At 37.8% G+C, this 23,476-nt stretch overlaps 1 protein-coding gene across 1 annotated transcript in view; it reads right to left on the reverse strand.

Annotated features, from left to right (window-relative positions):
• The window catches only part of HECW1 (HECT, C2 and WW domain containing E3 ubiquitin protein ligase 1), a 436,289-nt gene that overhangs the window by 124,688 nt on the left and 288,125 nt on the right, over positions 1-23,476 (reverse strand). The window contains exons 8-9 of the mRNA XM_034640683.1: positions 4,882-4,999; positions 4,584-4,794 (exon numbers count right to left, since the gene is read on the reverse strand). Coding sequence (XP_034496574.1) covers positions 4,584-4,794; positions 4,882-4,999 — 329 coding nt within the window. The remainder of the gene's footprint in view (positions 1-4,583; positions 4,795-4,881; positions 5,000-23,476) is intronic.

Below are 23,476 nucleotides of genomic sequence, written 5' to 3' on the forward strand. Positions count from 1 at the left end.
CCCCCCCAATCCTTGGAATGTGGGTTTGCTTCCCTTTCTTACTCCCAGAGGCGGCTCCAAGGCCATAGCCTCCAGATGGTGATGCGATGTTGAAAACAGCTGCATGGTACACGTGACTACACCCATTTGGGGCCTCTTTATAACCTTTTAAGATTTAGAGGGTGGGTATCCATTCATCTTGCTGTTGCCCAAGACAACCCTCATATGCAAGTTCCCTTTGTTACTGTTAAAACTGCCACCTACCAACCTGAAGTGTCACGCCTCTTTCTTTCTCTCTCCCTGCCCTCCACATACGGGGGTCTGGTTTCAGACTACACCTGGGAAAGCTCCCTAGAGAATTGTGAATCTACAAACACGTGGTTGGACCAACCAATACATAAATGGCTCCTTATCTCTGCCTAAACACGAGACTGTCCTGAACAAAGGAACTCCTGGTGTCCCAAGGGTCAGAGAAGTAAAGTTCCACAGGTTACCTTTCCATTAGAGCACTGGAGTCCCTTTCTTGGCTGTACTTTAGGCAATAATGGTCAGATCTCTTCCACTTGGGCAGCAAGGGCAGGAAGAATGCTGTCCAAGGCCCAGCACCTGGGTATGAGTTGGAGTGATATATGCAGTACCCCTACGCCATCAAGTCTCCTTTTGGTTAAAAGTAAACTTCACACAAAAGTAAACTTCCAAACACAAAGTAAACGTTTTGCTTAAGCATACATTGTTGGGCCTCTTATTTTTCACTTTGGGCCATTGGTACTCAGCTCTGGCTCTCAATAGAATAATCTGGGGAGCTTTCACAAAAATACCCATAACTGGATCCCATTACTGACTACTTAAATTAAGTTTCCTTGGTGGCGGAGCTGGGCACTGGCAGTGTTTCAAGCTTCCCAGGTTACTTTTCTGTGCCCCCACAGTGAAGAGTCACAGTTCTCTCAATAACGATCCATTCTAACTTCAAATAATCTCATTGTTAGGAAAATAGTCCTTAGGTTGAATCTAAATCTTTTTCTGTGGCTTAAATGTTTAGTTCGGTGATTGATAATCTCTTCTTCATCCCCAGTTTAATAATTTTTTATTTTGGTCTTGGCATTCTTAATAATAGCAGTGGATGTTAGTGGGTTTCTACCCAATAGATGCCAGGAATACCTAGTTGTGACAACCAAAAATATCCCCAGGCATTGCCCCATGTCCCCTGAGGGACAAAATCACCCTTGTTGAGAACCACTGATGTAGGCCTGCCATGTTCAGGTTTCCAGAGCGATATTAGGACTGGTGTTACAATCTGTGGGGGAATTTATTTATATTGGTTTGCACTGCTACTCAATAGACCATTTACAGAAAGAAGATACTTTATTTATTATGTTCCACCTTGCTTCAGAAAAAAATATGAGGCAGATCTTTTATAAAAAGAACTTCCATGAATTGAACTTATTGAAATAAAAAGAGTAGCTAACTAAAGGGAATATTTAGTTGGCAATTATGTAACTGGCAGCAGTTCCACAATGGGCAAGAAATTAGGAGTGTCGCTAATGAGGGAGTCCATGACTCAGAAGAAGGGGAATGTTGTATACTCACTCACGATTGCTGAGCACTGGCTCTGAGCTGGGTGCTGATGACACAGCCACTACCCTTAAGTGCTGAGGCCATAGATCTCTAACCTTGAGAGTCACAGAGACAACCATAAGACAGGAAGTGCTATCGTGAGGGTCCCCAAAGGCTCATCCTGATGAATGAATAAAAAGAAGAGCCGTGATGGTGGGGAGGAGCCTGATGGGACAGGTAGAGATGACATCCCAGAGGATGCGATGCTTTAACTGAATTTTAACACACAAGCAGACATCTGCCAGGTCAAAAAAATGTGGGAAGAACATTCCAGAGAGAGAAAGAACCATGGGCAAGGGGTTGAAATTCACAGAATGCACAGGTCCCTTTGGGGACTGTGGGCGGCTCAGTATGTCTGGGTCCTGGTGGGGGTCATGTTGTGAGATAAAACTGGATAGAGAAGTAGGATCCAGATCATGAATAGCCTCCTTGCCAGTACTTGGACTTATGCCAAAGGCATCTGGGAGGAACTGAAGGATCTGAATCATGCAAATGACAGACACACTGAGGTCTTGCAGTTGAGGAATGTAGTAGTGCTGAGGAGGTGGCCCATACATATGTCAGACCTGAAGGTGGGCAGATCAGGTGAGACAAGTGAGATATGGGGAGGAAGCCTGGCAGGGAAGGAGAAGAGGGTGGCATATTTGTGGACTGGCTAAATGTCAGTGAGAACCATGGTGTGTGGGAGAGAAGAGGCCATAAATTCCCAAGATTGGATTCCCAAGATTGAGGGTATGTGGGAGGACTGATAGTAGGAATGAAGAGAGGGGCTGAATGACTAAGTCCCAAAGTAATCAGAGAACACGGTGGTGGAAATAAAGGGTTGGGTATCGAAGGACAGTTGACTGTAAAGAGAGAGCTGGAGAGCTTGTGATATCTTAACAAGATCTAGGGTATAAGTGTTGGAGTGGACGATTGGTGACGAATGGAAATGAAGGTCAAGGAAACTGAGGAGGTTAAGGAAACTAGGATGTCTTATTGGTCATTCATGTGGACCGTGATCATCCATAATGATAGTAGGTCTTGAGTAGAAAGGGAAGATGTTACCACAGGTAGAAAGGTCTTTACTGGTCATGGCAGAGTAGATAATGGGACTCATTATTGCCTCAATGTAGCTAAGATGATACGGATATCAATGTGAGGGTGATATTGTAATAAAAAATGAGGATATGGTTGTGGGAAATTTAAGAGATATGTTCAACATGATTTGGAAAGTATTTTTCACTTGGGTGTTTAAGGAAGGGCATGAGAAAAAGATGACCCCAGTCTAACAGCAGAAGTATAGTGTTTTATTTAAAAACTTATGCACGGGGGCACGTGGATGGCACAGCAGTTAAGTGTCTGGCTTCGGTTCAGGACGTGATCCCGGCGTTATGGGATCGAGCCCCACATCAGGCTCCTCTGCTATAAGCCTGCTTCTTCCTCTCCCACTCCCCCTGCTTGTGTTCCCTCTCTCGCTGGCTGTCTCTATCTCTGTCAAATAAATAAATAAAATCTTAAAAAATAANTTAAAAAATAAATAAATAAAAACTTATGCACATTGGAAAAGGTTGAGAATTGAAAAATGGTAGAGATGGTTAACTTTGCTTTCGAAGAGGTAGGAGGACATTCANCTTATGCACGTTGGAAAAGGTTGAGAATTGAAAAATGGTAGAGATGGTTAACTTTGCTTTCGAAGAGGTAGGAGGACATTCAGGAGTAAGGCAGGGACACCAACTAGAAGCCAAGATTATATACCTGGTGATGTGGAGTAAGAGTGGTCCTGTTTGGTGACACAGGTCAGTTAGAAGGGGCACCTAGTTTTGCCTCTCTTCTATTGCAGTGGGGCATAACAGGGAAATAAGTCACCAGCTCTGTTCACAAAAGGCTGCCTGGTACCACCCAGCCAACACTATTATTCATTGCTAATGAAAGTTGAATGGACTAGGTCTGCTGCTTCCTGGACAATAGTTCTTCAAGGAGAAAGAAAGCAGGAGAAAAGTAAATGGAGCATACAAACTGCAACTACTCTTCCTTGGAACCTGGCATGGCACATGGCTTTCAATCCAGGTGGCACTATTCATTGAGTTTAAAAATGGCCCTTGTAAGCAGGACTGCCTAAAGTCAAGGATAGAAAAACAACTCCATCAGTAGAGCCATCATTGAATCAAGAGGAACTTTTTGACTCTCCCTAGCAATATCACAGGGTTATATGCTAAGTAGTGATGCCCCTGGAATCTAGGCATAGCGGAAGACCTGCCCCTTTAAGCGGTGTGTGGCTTGACTCTGTGCTAGGAAGGAAGCGCCAGAGACAGTCCTGCTGGGACATGAGCCTTGTAACTGCAGGGGATCTAACTGTTTTGAACAGTAAAGGCTGCTCTTGCAAATTTGTGATATATAGGAAGTTTCCATTTCTTCTTATGCCTAAGAGCAAATGAACTGGATTTTACAGGGCCTCAAGGATCTCCATATGAGGCTCTAAGAATCCTCAGCGTCAGAATAGAGTATTATTAATTTCATTGGTAGGTACTGCTACTGCAAAGTCAGGCCAAGATATACTCGTGGCTTGGTTGAGTGGGAAGCAAGATCTGTATGTGTGTGCATATAAATACGTAACGTGTATATGATTACATATTACACATAACATATATCAAATGCAAAGGTATATATTATACATACATGTATTCCATCTATATCCATAGCTATATTCATATCCTTATCCACATCTATATCTCTAATCTNTATGTGTGTGCATATAAATACGTAACTTGTATATGATTACATATTACACATAACATATATCAAATGCAAAGGTATATGTTATACATACATGTATTCCATCTATATCCATAGCTATATTCATATCCTTATCCACATCTATATCTCTAATCTTTTGCTTCTGGAGATGATTACCTTAAACGCTTATAAAGAAGGAATGAGATTAGAATACTAGATTTGGCTGAAATTTGCTATGTGATCATAAGCAACTTAACTAACCTTTCTGTTCCTACTTTATGGTACCCCTAATAGAATAGAAAGAAAAGAGCTCTTCTTTCATCGTCAGCATCTGTACATGCTCCAGGGCTGGAGATTCGGTGGAGCCACCTTTATTTTCACGCTCTGAAGTGATGTGGAAAGCCTTCAGGGAGCGAAAGCCACATAGAAGAACCCGAAGTAGTTCACACTGAACCTGGCCCCGGCAAGGAGCAGTGCAACTCTGTCCTGGCAAAGACACCCGNAGATTTGACCGAAATTTGCTATGTGATCATAAGCAACTTAACTAACCTTTCTGTTCCTACTTTATGGTACCCCTAATAGAATAGAAAGAAAAGAGCTCTTCTTTCATCGTCAGCATCTGTACATGCTCCAGGGCTGGAGATTCGGTGGAGCCACCTTTATTTTCACGCTCTGAAGTGATGTGGAAAGCCTTCAGGGAGCGAAAGCCACATAGAAGAACCCAAAGTAGTTCACACTGAACCTGGCCCCTGGCAAGGAGCAGTGCAACTCTGTCCTGGCAAAGACACCCGAGAATCAGTGCAGCAGGCCCCTCCCCAAGAAGACCAGCTGGAACAACAGGCAAATACCAAGTTGACAGAGCACACGGGACTGCAAAACGCCAGTGCTAGGGGAAAATAGTATATAGAATTCGAGTTTTTTTCCCCTTATGATTTGTTTATCTTTCAGTTTAAAATTTTCATTTTTTTTCCTTTTCAACTAGTTTCTTATTTTATCAACTCTTTAAGTCTTTTTAAATTTTCACTTCTTTACATTTACATCTTATAGATATATTCTTCAATGTCATAAGACCCACCTTCTCAAAGCCCACAGCAAATATCCTTCTCAATGGGGAAAAACTGAGAGCTTTTTTCCTAAGGTCAGGAGCACAGCAGGAATGTCCACTATCACCACTGTTGTTCAACATAGTACTAGAAGTTCTAGCTTCAGCAACTGGACGACAAAAAAAAGTAAAGGCATTCAAACAGACAAAGAAGAAGCCAAACTCTCACTCTTCACAGATGACATGATACTTTATGTGTAAAATCCAAAAGACTCCACCCCAAAATTGCTAGAACTCATACAGGAATTCAGCAACATGGCACGATATAAAATCAATGCACAGAAATCAGTTGCATTTCTATACATTAACAATGAGGAAGAGGAAAGAGAAATTAAGGAATCAGTCCCACTTACAATTGCACCAAAAACCATAAGATACCTAGGAATAAACGTAATCAAAGAGGTAAAGGATCTGTACTCTACAAACTACAGAACACTTATGAAAGAAATTGAGGAAGACAGAGAGGAGTGGAAAAATATTCCATGCTCATGGACTGGAAGAACAAATATTGTTAAAATGTCTATGCTGCCCAGAGCAACCTACACATTCAATGCCATCCCTATCAAAACACCAACAACATTTTTCACAGAGCTGGAACAAATAATCCTAAAATTTGTATGGAACGAGAAAAGACCCCAAATAGCCACAAGAATGTTGAAAAAGAAAACCAGAGCTGGTGGCATCCCAATGCCGGACTTCAAACTATATTACAAAGCTGTAGTCATCAAGAGAGTAAGGTACTGGCACAACAACAGACCCACAGGTGAATGGAACAGAATAGACAACCCAGAAATGGACCCTCAACTCTATGGTCAGCTGATCTTTGACAAACAGGAATGAATATCGAATGGAAAAAGGACAGTCTCTTTACTAAATGGTACTGGTAAATTTGGACAGCCAAATGCAGAAAAATGAGACTGGACCATCCTCTTACACCATACACAAAGATGAACTCAAAATGNCTTACTAAATGGTACTGGTAAATTTGGACAGCCAAATGCAGAAAAATGAAACTGGACCATCCTCTCACACCATACACAAAGATGAACTCAAAATGGATGAAAGACCTAAATGGGAGACAGGAATCCATCAAAATCCCAGAGGAGAACACAGGCAGTAACTTCTTTGATCTCTGCAGCAACTTCTTGCTAGACGTGTCTCCAAAGGCAAGGGAAACAAAAGCAACAATGAACTACTGGGACTTCACCAAGATAAAAGGCTTCTGCACGGCAAAGGAAATAATCAACAAAACTAAAAGGCAACCTACAGAATGGGAGTAGATATTTGCAAGTGACATATCAGATAAAGGGCTAGTATCCAGGATCTATAAAGAACTTATCNTGCAGCAACTTCTTGCTAGACGCGTCTCCAAAGGCAAGGGAAACAAAAGCAACAGTGAACTACTGGGACTTCACCAAGATAAAAAGCTTCTGCACGGCAAAGGAAATAATCAACAAAACTAAAAGGCAACCTACGGAATGGGAGTAGATATTTGCAAGTGACATATCAGATAAAGGGCTAGTATCCAGGATCTATAAAGAACTTATCAAAGTCAACACCCAAAAAACAAAGAATCCAGTCAAAAAATGGGCAGAAGACATGAACAGACATTTCTCCAAAGAAGACATACACATGGCCAATAGACACATGAAAAAATGTTCCACATCTCTTGGTGTCAGGGAAATACAAATCAAAACCACAATGAGATACCATCTCACACCAGTCAGAATGGCTCAAATTAACAGGTCAGGAAATGACAGATGTTGGCAAGGATGGGGAGAAAGGGCAACCCTCTTACATTGTTGGGGGAATGGAAGCTGGTACACCCACTCTGCAAAACAGTATGGAGGTTCATCAAGAAGTTGAAAATAGACTATGGACTCTGGGAAATAAACTGAGGGTTTTATGGTGGGGGGGAGGATGGGCTAGCATGGTGATGGGTATTAAGGAGGGCACGCATTGCATGGAGCACTGGGTGTTATACGCAAACAATGAATCATGGAACACTACGTCAAAAACTAATGATGTATTGTATGGTGACTAATATAACATAATAATAATAAAAAAAGGAATTGAAAATAGAGCTACCCTACAACCCAGCAATTGCACTACTAGGTATTTACCCTAAAGTTGCATAAGTGATCCTAAGGGGCACTTGTACCCCAATGGTCATAGCAGCAATGTCCACAATAGCCAAACTGTGGAAAGAGCCAGATGTTCATCAAGAGATGAATGGATAAAGAGGATGTGGTTTATATATACAATGGAATATTACTCAGCCATCAGAAAGGATGAATACTTACCATTTACGTGGATGGAACTGGATGCTGAGTGAAATAAGTCAATCAGAGAAAGACAACTATTGTATGGTTTTACTCATATGTAGAATATAAGAAACAGTGCAGAGGATCATAGGGCAAGGGAAGGAAAACTGTGTGGGAAGTCATCAGAGAAGGAGAAAAACCATGAGAGACTCTTAACTATAGGAAACAAACGGAGGGTTGCTGGAGGGGAAGGGGGTGGGGGGATGGGGTAACTGGGTGATGGGCATTAAGGTGGGCGCATGATGTGATGAGCACTGGGTGTTAAGAGCAATTGATGAATTACTGAACATACCATCTGAAACTAACAATGTAGTATATGTTGGCTAATTGAATTAAAAAATAAAAGACTTGGAGAGTTTACCAGCCACAAATTTTCAGGGCCTTTTAGATAAATAAAATCAGGGCATCAAATTAATATAAAGAGATATAGTAGAGATATAAAAATCATACATATACACACAGACAGCATATAGCCTCCCCATTTGTGTGTATTTTGTAATATTTTTATGAACAACTTTATAAAAATAAATAGAAAATATATATAAATACTTTCTAGAAGAATTTATTTATTTTTATTTTAATGTTTTTTTATTATATTATGTTAGTCACCATACAGTACATCCCTGGTTTCTGATGTAAAGTTCGATGATTCATTAGTTGCGTATAACACCCAGTGCACCATGCAATACGTGCCCTCCTTACTACCCATCACCAGCCTATCCCATTCCCCCACCCCCCTCCCCTCTGTAGAAGAATTTTAAAATAGATTCAGAAGGAAATAGGAAATGTGAATAAATTAATAACATCATAGAATTGACTTGGTAATCAAACATTTTGTCACCAGGTCACTGTAGAGGTAACTTTTACCAAAACTCCTTGGAATACATAATCTCTATCTTAAATAAACTGTTCAAGGAAAGTAAAAATAAAAAAAGACACAGCTACCCAAATGATTTGCTGAGGACAAGACATCTTTTATAAAAACTCTACAATGATGTAAGAAAAGAAAATTAAAGACATCTCATTTATTAACATAGATAGCTGCACAAATCCTAAATAAAATTAGCTGCAAATCAAAAGCAGCGTTTGTATGAAAAATACCAAAGTATGCCTTCCAGGCTAAACACTACCTTCTGTGAGATCAGAAGCCTTTCTCTCCCCAGTCATTCCTAACGTTCTTCTAGAGGGTGCACAAGACTTTGAACATTCATTTTACGTACTACCTTTCTCTTCGTGCTAAAAATATTTTTTCTGATTTCCTTTTTATCACTTATATTAAATATATTTTATCTTGCTACATTGTATGCATTTTCTATGTTTCCAGGCAAAAGAAGAGAGTGAATATTTAAAATAATATATTAAACTGTGAATATTTAAAAGGGTGTNTAAATATATTTTATCTTGCTACATTGTATGCATTTTGTATGTTTCCAGGCAAAAGAAGAGAGTGAATATTTAAAATAATATATTAAACTGTGAATATTTAAAAGGGTGTGTAAGCTGTGTGGCCTCAGATTTGGCACTTGTGGGCTCATAGGAAAAGTTGGGTCACTAAGGGCTCCATAGTTAAAGAGCTGGTCCAACAACTGGGGCCAGACTCCCTCCTCTTCCCATCTGCTTTTTCATGTTATGTGTGGGCTGGCGTGATATTCCCTTTCAATTGCTCTGTAAATCACCGGACTCGTCCTGTGTTACTTCTGTCTGCACGTCTCTTTTACAAATGTACTAAGTTACACCCATACCCAGTAATGCCTCCCTTAAATACAATGGTTTCTTAACCGAAGATGGATACAGTTAGCTGCCTAGTTTACCTGAAGATTTTTCAAGATAACTATATTTATTCTCTTTAAAACAAACAAAAACCCAGAAAATGTGAAATTAGCTAATTAATCATGGTAGCGCCATAATAATAATTTCATAATACATGAAATCAATAGCCTGATAGTAATAGTTGTAACAACATTGCAAATTAAAGTCATTGATAATATGACATGAACTCTATTGATTTTCCTTGATATTTTTAACATTAAAAATACTGTTGCCTATATTTGCTTTTGTTCATATATCTTTATTGTTTTCCAGGTTAATTACTGAAAGCGCTGAAAAAGCTGACAAAAGCTAAATAGATTAAAGCCTGACAGGAGTTGGAACTTGTCCCTGGGGCACAGTGATTACTTCCTGCCAGACAAGCATGAGGGAGGCGAAGATGGGGATCTGCTGTAGGCCCCCTAGAAGGACAGGATCACTGTCAGAGATGGGCCTTGCTGAAGTAGGATTTCTGCTAAATGAATAAGGAAAGAGAGTACACGTACACAAGATTTGGAGTTTCTATGATTTAGTCCCCCACTGGCTTTTTTTTTCTTTTCTTTTTAAAAAATAAATGTGACCAGCTTCTATGGATATGCCAAACACAATTGCATACTGTCTCTGAAATTTCCCAGGGCATCTCCCCACTGCCTGCTCCCGATTTATCCTTGTCTTCCTTGGTTCCTAGATCCTCCTCTTTGGCTCATCGTACTTGATTTCTTTTTCTTCTTCTTTTTTTTAATGTTTTTTTATTATATTATGTTAGTCACCATACAGTACATCCCTGGTTTCCGANTGTACTTGATTTCTTTTTCTTCTTCTTTTTTTTAATGTTTTTTTATTATATTATGTTAGTCACCATACATTACATCCCTGGTTTCTGATGTAAAGTTCGATGATTCATTAGTTGCGTATAACACCCAGTGCACCATGCAATACGTGCCCTCCTTACTACCCATCACCAGCCTATCCCATTCCCCCACCCCCTCCCCTCTGAAGCCCTCAGTTTACTTGATTTCTTTACTTCTTAAGCCTTTAGGCTTGGGAATCCACTTAGATCTGTCTCTTACTGACTCTAGCCTCATCTTGGATTTTGGCATCAGACCTTTAGGATGTCATTAGCTTAACAAATGTTGATCCAAGAAAGAGGCACTACCAAATCCCATCTCTGATTTGTAGTGTTTGCAAGTTCCTTGGTATAAATACTTCCACACAGCTGACTTCACTGGTCAGTGCTGGGGAGAGATGTGCATAGTGGCCTCTATGAGCCCACATGAGCTGGCTCTGGCACATTCTGCCCCCATGGATGGATGTGCGAAGTCAGCCCTCAGCTCGCTCTGTTCCTCCAGGGAAATCAGGAGGCACTGGGTTTTACTACATTCTCAAAACCTCCACTTCTACTTATTTCCTGAGAGGCTGCAAAATGTTGCTAACAGACAAGACATACTTCAGCCAGTTGACATCACCCTGCGTGCCTCTGAGTCGAGTAGATAAGCCTCAGACGTCTCCTGGAACTAGAGGCAGTGCCACTGGGGTCGAGCCCCTTGTGTTTTCACATTGGTGTCCCATTCGTGCATTCCTTTCAGAAAAATGTTCAGCTCCTTATTTAATCCACGAAAATAACTGATTTGGTGCTTAGATGATCATTGTGTTATCAGGGAACTTCAAAAAATCTTTTTTAAAAAGCTATTGTCCTGGGACAGAGCTGTTGGCTTGGGCTTCTCTTATATTCACCACCAGGNGGTTGGTGTCCCATTCATGCATTCCTTTCAGAAAAATGTTCAGCTCCTTTTTTAATCCATGAAAATAACTGATTTGGTGCTTAGATGATCATTGTATTATCAGGGAACTTCAAAAAATCTTTTTTAAAAAGCTATTGTCCTGGGACAGAGCTGTTGGCTTGGGCTTCTCTTATACTCACCACCAGGGCCAGCTTTGCATTTGGAAGAATGCTTTTCTTCCATAAATGTGATTTTTGTGCTTATGAAACTGTTCGTCTCGTCCAGGTTAAGAGTACAATTTGATTTCTGATTAAATTACCTGTCAATTTCTAATCAACCAGGACTGAGGTTAATGATCTATTTAAAACCCATCAGACTTTGGTTAAACCTGTTAGGGCAGCTGATTACAGTAATCATCTAGTATTGTCCTTACAGATCACGGGCCTTAGCCAGGCTCCTTTATTTATCCCTAGAAGGTGAGGCTTGTAGCCTGACCTGGTCCACTTGCTCTGCTTGGTCAGTTAGGTTTTGGCAATCTCTCTGACAGTAAGTCTCATTCTTACCCACTCATGATGTCGTTGGGATGATTAAATGTAAAAACTCTGCTAACAACCTATTGGCATCTAGAAGAATACTCTAAATGGTGAGCCCAAGCCGACTCTGGTGAGTTTATGCCCACATCTGACACTTCCAGTTGTCAGGGCAGTGGTTCGTGGTTTGCTTAAATGTAAGCTAAGTTTTTGGTTTTTGGACCTAATATGGACTTCTAGCCAGCCCTGGCACTAGAAGCCTCACCGAGCTACCTGCACTGTTTGAAGTTCCTCTCACATGCTAGAGCCCTATTTTAAGTGCATGGTAGCTGGGGGATGTTGAAGGTACCCGGGAGACAAAAGTAAGGCATGATATCTAATTATATCTACATCTGCACTTCTCCGTGTTCACCGCCACCATTCTGGTCCAAGCTTCATCGTCTCCCACCTAGCTTCTGCAACCTTCTCCTAACTGATGTCCTCTCTCCCCCTCCTCCCTCTCACTCCACCCCCAGCATCAGCAGACTGTGAGTCTTATTTGTTGCATACCTCACCAACATTAGTTATTGTCCATTTCCTTCATTTTAGCCATGCTGGTGGGTGGGCAGTGGTATCACACTGCACTTTTAATTTTTAGTCTTGGATGACTAATGAAGCCGAGAAGCTTTTTATATGTTTATTGGCATTTGGACAACCTCCTTTGTGAGGTGCCTGTTCAAGTCTTTGCTCCATACTTCTGTTAGTGTCTGTCCTTTTCTCCTTGATTTGTAGAGGTAGTGGGTGCTATGTAGATAGAGTTCAATATATTTTCCCACTGTGTGGCTTGCTCTTAATGCAGGATTTTGATGAACAGATATTCGTAATTTCAATGTCATCCAATTAACCAAGCTTTTGCTTTACTGTTAATGCTTTCCATATTCTACTTAACAGCTTTTTTTGACTTCCATTAGGTCATGAAGGAATTCTCATATGTTATGAATTAGAAATCTTATTGTTAAACTTTCATAGCTAGATTTACAATCTATTGGGAATTGACTTTTGTGTATGCTCTGAGGCTGCATTCGAGACTCATTTGTTTTCTGATATGGATAGCACATTGACCCAACGTCAGATTTTGAACAGGCTATCCTTCCTTTACTATATATTGCAGTACCACTTTTGTCGTAAAACAGTGATGCTACGTGCGTATCTGATTTGTTATTCTAATCTTTTCAATTAGCTATTTGTCTATTCTATGCCAATGCAGACCATCTTAATTCCTGTAGGTTTATATTTATCATGGCATCTGGAAGCATAAGTTGTTTTGCTTTTGTTCAAGATTTTCCTGCCTATTCTTGGCCTTTTGTATTTCTATACAGATTTAGAATTAGCTTATCAAGTAACATTAAAAATTCCTCTTAGAATTTTGATTGGGATTTCACTGGATCCACAGATCAATTTGAGAATGAATTAACACCATACAATATTGGATTTTCAAATCCTTAAACATATAATCTCTCTTTTTTTTTTAGGCTGCTTTTAGTTTCTCTTAGAAATGTTGCAGTACTTAGTGTAGAGGTCTTCTACATTTTTGTTAGATTTATTCCTAGGAATTTGATGTTTTGTGGCGCTAGTATACAGTTTTAAAAATTTTATGTTCTATTTGCATGTATAAATACAGTTTGTGTTTACATATTAACCTTTTCTTTAGTGACATTAAATTCACTTATTAATTCTAAGTTTATTATTTTACACTGTTCACTTTCACAACAATGTCATTTGAAAATAAATATAGTCTTCCTTTCCAATTGCGATATATTTTCTTTCTTTATTTTTGCCTTATTCCATCAGATGGATCGTTAGTAAAATATTAAATAGAAGTGGGAAAAGCATGTGTCCTTATCTTGTTCTTAACTTCAAGGTTAAGTATTTCAATATGATGTTTACTGTAGATTTTATTCTTATTATTCTTAACATCTTAAATCCTCTTTCAGAGTGAAGAAGTTCTCTTCTAGTCTCAGTTTTCTGAAAGTTGTTAAAAATCAGGAATGAATATTAAATTTTATCAACTACATTCTCTGGATCTGTTAAGATAAATACGATTTTTCTCCTTTATTAAATTTAAATATATTTTAATAGTACACTTAAAATGAACACCACAGAAGCCACTGTTGCTTGTTTAAAATAAAATCCAAATTCTGACAATGTCCAGAAAAATGTAAAAGGATTGTTTATAATTGTGATACAGCTGAATTGTGAAAACCTATTCGCTGAAAGAAGAGACTGGGGGTCTTTGACTTGAAAGCAGCTACGGTCACTCGAATAGTGGTGAAGAGCAGCTAAAACTTCAGTAAAAACCCTACTATCTTTTTGGCTGGCAGAACCAGGCAAAGAAGCCTGCTGTAACCATCATCACCAAAAAGTGAAAGAAGAATGCCAGAAAGAAGAAAGGCAAAGAAGGAAAGTGCCACATTCTTTTTGTAAACTCAGCCTAAGTTTCTGGCTGATCACAGAATCATATGTGCACAGGGAAAATGAAATCAGCTTGCAGCTAGGTCTTAAAGAACTGATCTGAAATCTGAACTGCTGGCCACCACATTCATGGCGGTGTGAGCCTACCCAAGGTAACTGCCTGCTATCACAAAAACAACAAAATAACAAGTAACACCACCAACAAAAAGGCATATGTGTTAGATGATCAGAAAAGGACTTTAAAGCAGTATTTTAACTACACTCAGTGAGGTAAAGGAAAATATACTTGTCATCAGTAAACAGATAAGAAACATCATCAGCAAAACAGAAATAACATACACAAGTCCAAACTGCAATTTTAGAATTAAAAAAATATAATAAATGAGAAAAAATTCATTGAATAGAGATAATAGTGGAATGGAGGTGATAAAGACTCAGTGAAATTGAAGACAGATCAATAGAAATGATCCAATTACAAGAAGAGAGAGAATTGCCTTAGAGCCCTGAGGGACAATATCTAAAGGCTTAGCATACAATACTTCGAGTCCAAGAAAAAAAAGAGAGAGAGAGCATTCAACAGAAAAACGTTGGAAGAAATGATGGCCAAACTTCACCAGTTTGGTGAAAACATAAGTTTATAGATCCCAGAAGTGAACCAATAGGATAAATTGGAAGAAAACTGTTATGGGTTGAATCATGTTGTTCTCCAAAAATGTGTTGAAGCCCTAAACATGTGAGTGTGATCATATTTGGAAATAGAGTCTTTGTGATGTAGTCAAGTTAGGATGAGGTCATTAGAGTGGGCCCTAATCCAATATGTCTGTTGCATTTAGAAGAAGAGAGGAATACGGACACAGAGACATATGGTGAGAATACCATGTGAAGAAGGAGGCAGAGATTGGAACAACACATCTACAAGCCAAGAAATGACAAAGACTGCCAGCATCACCAGAAACTAGGGCAGAGGCATGGAACAGATTCTCTTTCAGAGCAGTCAGAAAGAACCAACCCTGCTTTCTCCTTGATTTTGGACTTCTAGACTCCAGAACTATGAAATAATACATTTATGTATATGGCAGGACAATGTAGGTGGCAGGCCTAGAAAACTAATATAAAAACTATACCGAGGAATGTCATAATCAAATCTGAAAACCAAAAATAAAGGGACAAACTTAAATCAACCAGAGAAAAATGATACCTTCCATAGAGAACAGCAATGATTCAAATTATTGCAGATTTCTTACTAGAGACTATGGGGACCATAACACAGTGGAATTACATTTTTAAAGTGTTGGAGGGAAAATACCAGTCACCCAGAATTTTACATTCAGTGAAAATATCTTCCAAAATGAAGATGAAATTAAAACACTCAGATAAACAAAAAACTAAGAGAATTGCCACCAGGCTCATTCTACAAGAAATGCCAAGGGAAGGATTTCATGCTGAAGAGAAATGATACCTGAAGGAAACTCAGATCTTCAGAAATGAATGAAAAACATAAGAAATAGGAAACAAGTGGGGGAAGCATAAGGGACTGTACTTTTTCTTAACTTCTTTAAAATACATATGTCTGGTCTTTTTTTATTAGAGAGGGGGAGAGGAGGAAGGGGCAGAGGAAGAGAGAAAATCTTAAGCAGGTCCACATCCAGTGCAGGGCCTGTTGTGGGGCTTGATCTCACAACCTTGAGATCATGATCTGAGCCAAAATCAAGAGTCAGTTGCTTAACCAACTGAGCCACCAGGCCACCTAAAATATATATGTCTGTTTAAAGCAAAAACTATAACTAGTCATGTGGAGTTTATAATATATTATAAAATGTACTATATATGGCAACTATAAATTATCAACTAATGTAGATAATGAAAATAAAAGAAGGTATATTATAGGACCTAAAGGAACTACAAAGAAAGTAATGCAAAAATGTTTAACTAAAAATCCAGTAGATGAATTAAAATGGAATTCTCGAAACTATTCAAATGATCCAAAAACAAAACAAACAAGAAAAAACTGAAAAAATAGACAGACAGAAAAGAAGTAATAAAAAAATAAACCTAAATACAACCATATGGATAATTACATTAAATGGCAATGAACTAAAGACTCTTATTATTTAAAGGCAGAGATTATCACAGTAGGTGAAAAACTGTCTACAGGATATGCACATTTTATATAGGAATCCAAATATGTTGAAAGTAAATGGACGAGAATAGATATATCATTCAAATACCAAACATAAGAAGGCTGGAGTTGTAATATTAATGTGAGATAAAATAGCCTTCAAGACAAACGGTATTGCCAAAGACAGGATATTTCAAAGAGAGATATTTCATAATGTTAAAAGGGCCAATTCATCAGGACAACATTACTATGCATGTACCTAACAAAAGAGCCTCAAAATACATAAAGCAAAAGTTGGCAGAATTGGAGAAATGGATAATTCCATGGTCATAGCAGGGGATTTAAACATCCTTTTCTCAGCAATTCATAAAAAGCTAGTCAATAAGAGCAGTACCTTGAATTTAATTTTTATAGACCACTACATAAAACAACAGAATACACATTCTTCTCAGTGTACATAATCAATCCACCAAAATATACCATATGCTGGACTATAAGACATGATTCAATGTATTTAAGTAGACTGAAATCATACCAGATATGTTTCCTGACCACAATAAAGTTGAATTGGAAATCAGTAACAAGAAGATATTTAAGAAAATCCAAAACTTTGGAGTTTACACAATCCATTTCAAAATGATCCATGGGTCAAAGAAGGGATATTAAAAAAATGTGTTGAACTGAATGATGATGAAAATTTAAAAATATATCAATTTTATGGAAGCAGCTAAATCACCACTTAAAAGAAAAACAGTACGTTTAGATGGTCATATTAGAGAAGAAAAATAAGTCTAAAATCAAATCCTAAAATGTCTCCTTAGGAGGCTAAAAACAGAAGAGCAAAATAACCCTGAAGTAAGTAGAAGGCAACAAAGAAGAGAAATAAAATTATGAGTAGAAATAGAAAGAAAAAGAAAACAAAGAAAAATAGAGAAAATTATCAACGTCAAGAGCTGGTTCTTTGAAAAAAAAACCACAACAAATTTTATAAACTCATATCTAGATTAGTTAACAAAAAGAGAGAGAGAAAAAGTGCAGTTCACCATTTAAAAAATGAGAAAAATGTTATCCTTAATGAATTTACAAACATTAAAGGAAATAAAACACTATTTGGAACAACCCTATCAAAATTGCATGAGGATAAATGTCAATATTCCTCGAGAGACACAAATTACAAAAGCTTATCTATGTAGAAATAATGAACTTGTATAGTCCTAGTTCTATTTAAAAATTGAACTCATGCTTTAACACTTTCTCACATATTTTAAAACTGCAGTCTAAAATGTCTTCACTCATATATTCTATGAAACATTTAGGGAAGAAATAACAATTATACATAATCCTTCAAGAATATATAAAAGAAAGAAAACTTCAAAACTCATTTCTTAAGGCCAGATTACAATTATACCCAAACCAGACTAATACAAGAAAACTACAGATCAAAATTCTTCATGAATGTACGTGTAAAAATCTTTAATAAAATATTAGTAAAAGAAACCCAACAATACATAAAAATGATACATTTGACCAAGTAGAATTTATCTGAGGAATGCAGGGCTGATCTAATATTAGAAAATCAATCATGGTAATTTACCATATTAATAGAATAAAGGTGAAAACTGTGGAATCATTTCAAGTGTTTAACAAAATTCAACATCATCTATGATTAAAAAAAGAACTCTCAGTAAACTAGGAATAGAAGGAAACATTCTTAAGCTGATGAAGAGTATCTACAAAAAATCTAGTATCACTATATTTTGTGGCGAGATATAATGCTTTCCCCCCTAACATCAGTAATAAAGCAAAGATGTCTTCTGTGACCCCTTTAATTCAACATTGTCCTAGAGGCTCTGGACATTGCGATAAGGCAAACCACCAAAAACAAACAAACAAATCAAAAGGCATAAGTTTAGGAAGGATTGAGTAAAATTACTTTTATTTGCTATAGTATGTTTGTTTACTTAAATACCCTCACACGAAATAACTAGTGAATTAGAGAATTTAGTATGGCTGCATGATTCAAGATTAATATAGAAAAATTTATATATAGGCAGCAAATAATTGGAAATGAAATGGAAAAAGATTCCACTTACAATAGACCAAAAAAAAAAAAAAGGATGCAAGACTTCTATACTGAAAACCACATAGCGCTGCCGAGAGAAATTAAAGACCTAAATAAATGAAGATGTATCATTTCATAGCACAGAATAATTAAGACTTAACAAATTTCCAAATAAAATTCCAGAACTTCTTTTTTTTTGCAGATTCAAAGGTCTTTCCAAAATTTATAAGAAAATACAAAAACTCTAGAGGAACCAAAGCAATTTTTAAAAGACTTTATTTTTTGGAGCCCTTTTAGATTTACAACAAAACTGAGAGGGAGGCACAAAGATTTCCCACATACCCTGCCCCACACATGCATAGTCTCCTCCATCATCAACATCGCTTACCAGAAGGGCACTTTTTTTTTTTTTTTAACCAAGGATGAATCTTCACTGACACATCATAATTACCCAAAGTCAACAGTTTACCTTAGGGCTGAGTCTTCCTATTGTATATGCTATTGGTTTGATCAAATGTAAAATGACATCTATTCACCATCATAATATACCAAGCATTTTCATGGCCCTGAAAATCTGCACTCTGCCTATTCATCCTTCTCCCCTACACATTCCTGGCAACCACTGACCTTTGTGCTGTCTGTCTCTATAGCTTTGCCTTTTCCAGAATATCATATAGTTGGAATCATGCCGTATATAGTCTTTTCAGATTGGCTTTTTTCACTTAGTAATATGAATTTAAGTTTCCACTATGTCTTTTCATGGCTTGATAGCTCGATTCTTTTTAGTGCTAAATAATATTCCATTGTCTGGGTCTACTATAGTTTATATATCCATTCACCTCCTGAAAGACATCTTGGTTGCATCCAAATTTTGGCAATGATAAGTAAAGGTGCAATTAATATTCTTGAGTGGGCTTTTGTGTGGACATAGGTTTTCAAATCCTTTGGATACTGAGGAGCTCGACTGCTGGATCATTTTGTGAGAGTATGTTTAGTTTTTAAGAACCTGCCAAACTGTCTTCCAAAGTGAATATACCATTTTGCAAGGCCACCAGCAGTGTGTGAGATTTACTGTCGATCCACATCCTCTCCAGCTTTTGTGTTGTCAGTGTTCTGGATTGAAGCCATCCTAATAGGTGTGCAGCGGTATCTCATTGTTATTTTAATTTGCATTTCCCTGATGACATAAGACGTGGAGCATTTTTTCACATGCTTATTTGCCATCCATATACCTTTGGTGAGGTGCCTGTCAAGACCTTTGGCCTGTTTTTAAATCAACTATTTGTTTTCTTCTTATTGAGTTTTAAGAATTCGTTGTATATTTTGAGTAACAGTCATTTATCAGATATGACTTTACAAATTATTTTCTCCCAGTTTGTGGCTTATCTTCTAATTCTCTTGATATAGTCCTTAATAGAGCAGTTTTAATTTGAACGAAGTCTATCTTGTCTATTATTTCATTCATGGGTCATGCTTCTGGCATTATATCTAAAAAGGCATCGCCAAATCCAAGGTCGTTTAGGTTTCGCTTATGTTAATTTCAGAGATTTTATAATTTTGCATTTTACATTTACATTTAATCCATTTTGAATTAATTTTTGTGAAGGGTCTAAGATCTGTCTCTAGATTTTTCTCTTTGCATGTGGATTTCCAGTTGTTTCAGCACCATTTGTTGAAAAGACTATGTTTGCTCCATTGTACAGTTTTTATCCCTTTGTCAAAGATCAGTTGAGTATGTGGGGGTCTAATTGTGGGCTCTCTACTCTGTTCTATTGACCTAGTTATCTCCCCCACCCAATACCACATTTTCTTGATACTGCAGCTTTGTAGTAGGCCTTGAAGTTGAGTAGCATTGGTTCTTCAATTTTGTTCTTCTCCTCCAATATTGTGTTAGATATTCTCGTCTTTTGCCTCTTCACATAAACATTAGAATCAGTTTGTCAACAGCCATAAAATAACTTGTTGGGGTTTTAAGACTGCATTGAGTCTATAGATGAAATTAGAAAGAACTTAACATCTTGACAATATTATCTTCCTATCGCTGAACGTGGACTATATATCCATTTTTTAGTTCATTGATTTCATTTAATATAGTTTTGTGGTTATCCTCATATAGCTATTGTACAAATTTTGTTAGCTATGTATCTAAGTGTTTCATTTTGGGATGGTAATATTAATGCATTGTTTTTAGTTTCAAATTCCATCTGTTCATTGTCGGTATACAGGACAGCAATGGACTTTTTGTATATTAACCTTGTATCCTGCAACCTCGTTACAACCAAATCATTTGCTTTATTTTTTTAAAAGAGTTATTTATTTATGTGAGTTGGGGGGAAGGGCAGAGGGAGAGAGAGAAGCTTAAGAAGACTCCCTGCTGAGCATGGAGCCCAACGCGGGGCTTGATCTCATGACCTGGAGATCATAACCTGAGCCAAAACCAAGAGTCCAATGCTCAACCAACTGAGCCACCCAGGGGCCCCCCCAAACTGTTTGCTTTAAGATAATGTAGTTTTTTGTTGTATGTAATGAACTGTCTTTATGTATGTTAATTGTCCCTTAAATATAATGATAAAAATAATCATGTAAAGAGTATTTCCCATTTCCTCTAAATTTTCAAATTTATTAGCATAAATATTTTCATAATACTCATCTTTTTAATACAAGTACAATCACTACATTGGAATTTTTGTTAACTTTCTCTATCATGTATTTGTTTTCTAATTCAGTGATTTCTGCGTTCATCTTCTTCATGGTACTAGTATAGTAGTTTAATCACATGGAAACTCACATCACTGGGATCAGCTGCATCCCACAAGTTTAGATATGTCATATACTCATTGTTATTCAGTTCAAAATATTTTCTAGTTTTTATTACCATCTCTTCCTTGACCCCTAGATTTTTTAGTTTTTTGCTTAATTTTCAAAGTGGATGGGCATTTCCTAGTTGTATTTTTATTATTTACATCTAGCTTCTTAAGTTTAAGAACATAAAATAGTATTTAAAATCTATCTCTGATAACGCTAATAGTCACCCATGTATTAAGGAGGGCACGTTATATGCAACTAATGAATCGTTGACCCCTACAACGAAAACTTACAATGGATATATATGCTGGCTAACTGAACATAATAATAATAATAATAATAATAATAATAATATAGTCACCCATAGTCCATTCCTTTTGCTACTGAGGTAAGGTACTATTTTAACTAATCAGAGACTGACTGGGCTGCTTGAGCTATCTTGAAATTTTCTACCATTGGTTGGCCCTGATTCCTTCATTGTAGCCAGCCAGGGGTCTAACTGAGAATCTAAGATTTTGCTAGGACATCTCCCCTGGGGGGCTCCAGAACTTCGAGTTTTATCTCTTCAGCAATCAAACTACGAAAAACTCCTCTTTGGTCTTCAGCAGATTTTGGCCTACTTTCTTATCCCTGTTACAAAAAGCAGTTGCAGAAAGTTGGCTCACTTGAAATTCCTGTCTCTCCAGGATCTTTTTTTTTTTTTTAAAGATTTTATTTATTTATCTGTCAGAGAGACAGAGCACAAGCAGGGGGAGCAGGTGGAAGCAGGCTTCCCGCTGAGCAAGGAGCCCAATGCGGGGCTCGATCCCAAGACTCTGGGATCATGACCTGAGCTGAAGGCACTTAACCGACGGAGCCACCCAGGTGTCCCTCTCTCCAGGATCTTGACCACACACTATTGCCCTGACCAGCCTCTTGATCACAAATCCTTTTTTCTTACTAATTTTATCTGGCTTTTCTAGGTGTTTTTTGCTAGTGTGCCCCATGCTGTTTCATGACAGCCAGAAGCAGATATCAACTACTTCCATTCTTGACTCTATATAATCCATTCCACACACAGCAGCAGGAACATCTGGCTAAATTTTGATCAGAACATGATGCTTTCCTACTCCAATAGCTTCTTATCACATTTAGAATAAAATCCCAACCACTTTCCCTGACTTACAAGATGCTGGTCCTTGCCTCTCTCCCCAGCCTCATCTTATACCCCACTCCCACCCCTCACACACGGTTATTCTCCAGCCACAGTGACCTTCCTGTTGTTGTGTAAGTCTGCCAAGCTTGGCACACTCAGGCCCTTCATACCAGCTGCTTCCTCTATCTGCAACATACATCTAACCAGGTCTTCGTGCATCTGGTCTCTCAGTTCATGTGACAGCAACTCAGAAAGGACTTCCTGGACCACGGCCATCTAAGTTAGGTCTTCTCCATCACGTACATCATGTTACGATGTAATATTTCCTTCGTGTTGCTTATTTTCCCTTGCAATTGTCTCATTGGTTTATTTTTTGTTTTGTTTTCTTATATGAGAGTATAAGCTCTAGGAGGCAATATCTTGTCTTCTAGTCTTGTGACCAGATTGAAGCAGGCTGATACTCTACGCGTGTGGGATGAATCCACCCAGCTTTGAGGGCCGAGACAGAGAGAACGGAGTGGAGGTGGACAAACACCATGGCCCCAGGCTTGGTTTTAATATTTGCTCAATCCACATGATATTTCTGAGCATTTGCTTTTAGGAGTTCCTTGTTTGATTTAGAGGGTTCAATACACTCTCCACATAGGCACTCTGAATAAATAACCCCAAACTCTTCAGTTGCTGCCATTTTCTATTTAACTTCTCTGTGTGCCTATAATCTTATAAGTGCTCATTACATCCATTCAGGAAAGTAAACAGACCTGAAAATCAAGGAGAGTTTTCCCTGGGTGAAAATAGTTTCTAATGACAGCAATAATAATAAAAGAGAGATCCATCAACATGGCAGTCTTCTTTAAAATTTTTTTTAGTTGACATTACATTTAATATGTATTTCTTTCCATTTTCCCTCCTCATTTAAAAATTCTGATGGTAAAAAAATAAAAAATTAAATACATAAAATTCTGATAGTAACTGTATTTTCTAAGATTTAGCATGTTTTGANCGGACAAACACCATGGCCCCAGGCTTGGTTTTAATATTTGCTCAATCCACATGATATTTCTAAGTATTTGCTTTTAGGAGTTCCTTGTTTGATTTAGAGGGTTCAATACA

Source organism: Ailuropoda melanoleuca, chromosome 1 (genome assembly GCF_002007445.2).
Source record: "Ailuropoda melanoleuca isolate Jingjing chromosome 1, ASM200744v2, whole genome shotgun sequence".
Lineage (NCBI taxonomy): Eukaryota > Metazoa > Chordata > Mammalia > Carnivora > Ursidae > Ailuropoda > Ailuropoda melanoleuca.